This window comes from Oncorhynchus gorbuscha, linkage group LG18 (genome assembly GCF_021184085.1).
Source record: "Oncorhynchus gorbuscha isolate QuinsamMale2020 ecotype Even-year linkage group LG18, OgorEven_v1.0, whole genome shotgun sequence".
Classification (NCBI taxonomy): Eukaryota; Metazoa; Chordata; class Actinopteri; order Salmoniformes; family Salmonidae; genus Oncorhynchus; species Oncorhynchus gorbuscha.
Genome location: NC_060190.1, coordinates 26,067,357 through 26,073,202, shown reverse-complemented (window position 1 = coordinate 26,073,202; position 5,846 = coordinate 26,067,357). Strand labels below are relative to the sequence as shown.

Sequence of the window (5,846 nt, the reverse complement as noted above, 5' to 3'; positions counted from 1 at the left end):
ATCCCAAAGGTTAAAAGACTCACCCTCCTTGTATACTCCCCCCCCACACCTTCCTCTCTCAACCCTTTTGCCAGAAGCAGGGTGTGTCAGGGCTGATCTCCTCTCAATCCTTTTCGACCAGTCTGACAGGACAGGCCACTCCTGCCAGCCACAGCCTCAAGGGAACCAAGGGAGAGGAAGGAGGAGGGAAAGGGAGAGAAGTGCAGGTAAAAGTGGGTATGTTCCAGGTGAATGCTCCTCCCCTTGGCTCTAGAGTAGGATAAAACCGCTGTGGTGCCAGACAGATCGTCACTTGAGGGACTTGACTCTCCTTTTGAAGCCTCCTTGTCCTCTGTCCTACTTCTGTCGCTCTCTACCCCTCTCAATTTTTCGAGAATTCCAGGCTTGTAAAGAAGAGTCAACACTCCCCTAAAGTTTCAACGATGAGCTTCAGCAGGACAAGCTACACCAGCGGCGGCGGCGGCGGCATGGGCGGCGGCATGGGCGGCGGCACCACCAGCATTCGCAGGAGCTTCACCAGCCAGTCTATGATTGCCCCCGGCTCCACCAGGATGAGCAGCGGATCCGTCCGTCGTTCCGGCGCCGGATTCGGCGGTGGCATGGGCATGGGCGGGGGCAGCGGCGGTGGCTTCAGCTACAGCAGCAGCAGCAGCGCAGGTGGCTACGGTGGCGGGCTCGGCGCTGGATTCGGTGGTGGTATGGGTGGCGGATACCCCATCACAGCTGTCACAACCAACCAGAGCCTGCTGGCCCCCTTGAACCTGGAGATCGACCCCAACATCCAGGTGGTCCGCACCCACGAGAAGGAGCAGATCAAGACCCTCAACAACCGCTTCGCGTCCTTCATCGATAAGGTCAGTTCCTGTTAACACTATATGACTCCAGCTCGCCTGCACTTCAAACACTGAGCATTCACATCGACATCGATTGCATGCTATTTTACTATATATTCTGTAATGAGCCAGATAAGTACCAGTACACATTTCCACTGACTTTCTCATGCACTGAATTTATTCTTAAAGAAAGTGAGCTTAAAGCCTGTATTAAAGCAGAATGATATTATACTGCCTTGCTTCTGTAGAGCTATACTATTTGCGGGCTTCCATGTCAAACTCTAACCAAATAGATATTTGACATTGACTACAGGGACACTGTGCAATGATCAGAATCAATGGAGTAAACCAGAAAGGCAACACATAAAAGCCTTTTTTCTAACTTCACATATTATCATCCTAATATAACAGGAGTGCCTGGCTGTATATAGCTAAGAAAAGACGATCTCAATATGCAGGAATGTTTCTTTTTCTGTTGACTAAGCCCTTGTGTCACAACTCCCCTTGTGAGCTCAATAATCTTACACTCTGGTTCAAAGAAAGAGAGAGGTAGGACACCAGGGCAGCAATGAATCTTATCTCCAATGCTGAATCCGTCAATGAATTTCGACCTTTGGGATTCTCTTATAATCTGTGCAAAAGCTGTTTCTGACTGCCCCTGTGTTTAACTTTTACAAACGGTATTAAAGGTCTCTACCCAGGAGTTGATAGCCCGCCCTGTGACTGTAGCGGTCTCTTTGGCTGCTATCTAAACAAGGGTGGAGACCCGTCTCTTACCTCATGACTCACCCGATCTCATACCTGTGGGGTGTGGTCGTGTGTACCTTTCTACAGAGTGCCCACAGTCCAAAGTCTATGCCTGTCCCCGTTGTCATGGGAGATGAGCATGTTGAGTGCAGTTGCAGTACAGTAAATCAACTTTCCCTTTTGTCTTTTCCAATGAAAGATGAACTCCATGTTTCCACCAGTCTCTAGGTATTTCCACCTGCACACCCCCCTATATGCCTTACTTGAGGTAGAGAATAAAATACACCCCCTTAATTGGCAGAGAGTCAACTCTCACAAGCAAGGCAAAGAACAATGTAAACACCTCTGTAAAGCCTTCAAAGCTGCTTTTGTCTTCTGTGGTTTATCTGCCACACCTAGTTTTTTTAATGGCTGGAATGAATGCGTGGCCTTCACAGTGAAACAGAGCGAAAAGGAGATGACTCATAACTATGAGAGATAGGTAAAACATTTTAAAGCCATACACACACTGTGAGTCTGTCCTAGGCAGAGAAAGTTTGGATATGCTTTGGCATGCCGATAAACTCTCTTTTACTTGCCTATCTTTTGTTCTGAGAGTGAACAATGAGAGCTACACATCTCAGGGCAGTTTATCGATGGGATCAGGTTTCGTCTTGCCTCCCAGGATGTAGGCTTCTCAGCCTGGGTGTATACATGTAGATTGCCATATATCATCATCGGTTAAATTAACAAGGTCTTGGACACTGACCGGCTGTTCAAGCCCAACCCTGTGATGCTATTTACACAGCTATGCAGGTACTGGTGTGGCTTTTATTGCAAGTCTGCTACAAGGTTGACTTCAGCTAAGTTATGTTTTTGCCACACCATTGGAGCCCAATTCGTTCTACTCCCTTTTAAAAATTGACAGAACTGATTCATTATTTTCATCACCAAGTCTACTCAGGCTGAATTGAATTTGAATGTAGAGGCTATAAAGCCTTATTCATGGACCATCCATCACCCATCCTCATTCATTAATTTATTCACTCACTCACTGACCATGTCCCTTTTGTCCCTGCAGGTGCGTTTCCTGGAGCAGCAGAACAAGATGCTGGAGACCAAGTGGAGCCTCCTGCAGGACCAGACCACCACCCGCTCCAACATCGACGCTATGTTTGAGGCCTACATCTCCAACCTGCGCAGACAGCTTGATGGTCTGGGCAACGAGAAGATGAAGCTGGAGGGGGAGCTGAAGAACATGCAGGGCCTGGTTGAGGACTTCAAGAACAAGTAGGTGTCGATATGTCGGCGGTGCTTCAAAAGTAGCCGTATTAGTACAAGCAATAACTTATGTTTAACCTCAGTGTAAGAAGCCACCCCGAGTGATGACTTTGCATGAAATATTGCCCTTTGCTTTGTCATCAGGTATGAAGATGAAATCAACAAACGTGCCTCAGTGGAGAACGAGTTTGTCCTGCTGAAGAAGGTGTGCAGGATATAACATGATGTCTTGTCATAACTCATATCAGAGTTAGAACCCATATCAACCATTCCATTAACTTCTCTCTCTCTCTCTCTCTCTCTCTCTCTCTCTCTCTCTCTCTCTCTCTCTCTCTCTCTCTCTCTCTCTCTCTCTCTCTCTCTCTCTCTCTCTCTCTCACACACACTCTCGCTCTCTCTAGGATGTTGATGGTGCCTACATGAACAAGGTGGAGCTGGAGGCCAAGGTTGACGCTCTTCAGGATGAGATCAACTTCCTCAGGGCCATCTACGAAGCGGTACGAACCATTCATTAACATTTTCAACTTTCATTAACTTTTTCACATTTACCATACAACACACAAGTCTTCCATATCTGAATCTTGGAAAGCTTCAACACTACATGATAGTCAGTGAATCAGATGTTGGCTCTATCCTCTCTTGGTTCTTCAGGAGCTGCATGAGCTGCAGGGCCAGATCAAGGACACCTCCGTTGTGGTGGAGATGGACAACAGCCGTAACCTGGACATGGACTCCATCGTGGCTGAAGTGCGCGCTCAGTACGAGGACATCGCCAACCGCAGCAGAGCTGAGGCCGAGACCTGGTACAAGCAGAAGGTAAGCAGAGTTTGAACATGAACAGAGTTTACCAGGACAATTTTGGCCAAAATAAGCTAAATTGCTGTGAGCGCTACCGCAATCTTCACCCCACTCATTTAAATTTTCTTACATTTCTTCCTCACTTTTCTCAGTATGAGGAGATGCAGAGCTCTGCTGGACAGTATGGTGAGGACCTCCGCTCAACCAAGGCTGAGATTGCTGAGATAAACCGCATGATTTCTCGTCTCCAGAATGAGATTGAGTCTGTCAAGGGACAGGTGAGGGTGCCAGCTAATTTCAGAACCTATTTTATGAGGATTGTCCATAAATAGCTGATGTCCAAGCAAGATGGTTCATAGCACTAGCGTATTACCATTAGCTGCTAATCCATGCTTCTACAGTGGATACAGGCTAATGCTAATGAGCATTGCTAATAGCCGAGGTTAATGCTAATGCACCATTCTCTTTTACCACAGCGGGCCAACCTTGAAGCTCAGATCGCTGAGGCAGAGGAGCGCGGTGAGATGGCGGTGAAGGACGCCAAGCTCCGCATCAAGGACCTGGAGGATGCCCTCCAGAGAGCCAAGCAGGACATGGCCCGCCAGGTGCGTGAGTACCAGGAGCTGATGAACGTCAAGCTGGCCCTGGACATTGAAATTGCCACCTACAGGAAGCTGCTGGAAGGAGAGGAAAGCAGGTGAGTTAAAGCTGGATAGTTGAGACATCAGCCTCTTAGCTTAGCATGTTATGAATGACAGTTAGCATATTTGATCAACTTTCCATCCAAACTTCAATAACATTGAACTTATCTATTTACAGAATATCCTCCGGTGGTGCGTCTGCAACAATCCATGTGCAGCAGACCTCTGGCGGCAGTAAGTACCATTTGATTTCATTTCTAACTGTGTCCCCTAGTTCAGATCATTTTACGTTATGCTGAGGAATACACATGGACTTTGCCATGCATCATTGAAACCGAAATATCCTCTAGCTTTACAGCCGATTAAACTGATCCCACTCTATCTCTCTGTACCCAGACTACTCCGCCGGAAGCTCAGGAGGATTCGGCTATGGCGGCGGCAGCGGAAGCTACGGCAGCGGAAGCTACGGCGGCGGCAGCTTTGGCGGCAGCAGCAGCTTTGGTGGCGGCAGCAGCTTTGGCAGCGGCGGAGGTGCCACCATCACTAAGTCTGTGACATCCACCAGCTCCAGCAGACGTTTCTAGAGACCTTCCACTCGGTACCAATCCACGGTGGAATGCAGTACTCTTAGACACAGCAATATCCCTGTTGAGTTAAAAGTGATGGGGGAATGTCTAGCGACCCTGATGATTTGCAATGAGATTGATGACATGTATTTACGTTTCTTTTTCAATCCCTCCCAGGACAGAGAAATAAGAATAGGGACATTGAATTATACTGCCTTGACAGTGATTCGCTGGAAAACAATGAATGTATCAACGTGTTCATCCAGGATCAATAGCTGTTCTCCCCTCATTCACATGTACTCTTCACCATGTTTAACAAGGCCTGCATTCCTATCTTTCTGCACTGACGAATAAGGAATAGGAAGAAGAAAAAAAAGAGAAAAAAAAGAGTAAACTCTTGAGGAAAAAGTTTAAACCAGCTATAAAGAAAGCTTGCTCGGGATCCTCCTTGTATCTTTGTCAGCTTGTATGTTGCATCTAAATGCATCAGTGGTTGTTGGGCATATTGTTCTAGCGTCACACTCATAGGCGGCAGTGCCATGGACATAATCAATCAACTATGGACACTTGCTGATTTGGCAGCTGAACGGAGAAAACACTCCCGCCCTTGTGGGAATACCCTCATATTTCTTTAAGGTGATTTATGAATGATATGAAAGTGATTATGTCATGTGTTCCCGTAATCGAAAATAGGCCTCGTTACGAACACATGACCTGTCTCTTTCGTAGTGTATTGAAATAGCCATACAGAAGAGCCTGTAGTCAATCTTCACTCGCATAACTCTAAAGGAAATACATTGTTGTCAGAGGTTTACATTTTAGAGAGGTTTCCTGTAAATAGTTTTCTTCTGTGCTTGGTTTAGCTTTTGATGACCATTGGAATGAAACGATGTTGCGACCAGATTTATTTGTCAAAGTTTTCTCAACAACCTACATAATTTGTGTCAATTGACGTTTTAACATAAAAAAAATAACAAATTAAATGAATCTGAGATCTATAA

General features: G+C 46.5%; 1 protein-coding gene across 1 annotated transcript; it reads left to right on the top strand.

Moving 5' to 3' along the window:
- The first annotated feature begins 279 nt into the window (after positions 1-279).
- Positions 280-5,846, top strand: LOC124002546 (keratin, type II cytoskeletal 8-like). Its single transcript, XM_046310019.1, has 9 exons — positions 280-854; positions 2,641-2,849; positions 2,985-3,045; positions 3,242-3,337; positions 3,492-3,656; positions 3,791-3,916; positions 4,115-4,335; positions 4,458-4,513; positions 4,676-5,846. Exons 1-9 carry the CDS (start codon positions 423-425, stop codon positions 4,861-4,863), a joined length of 1,554 nt encoding a protein of 517 aa, XP_046165975.1. The 5' UTR covers positions 280-422; the 3' UTR covers positions 4,864-5,846.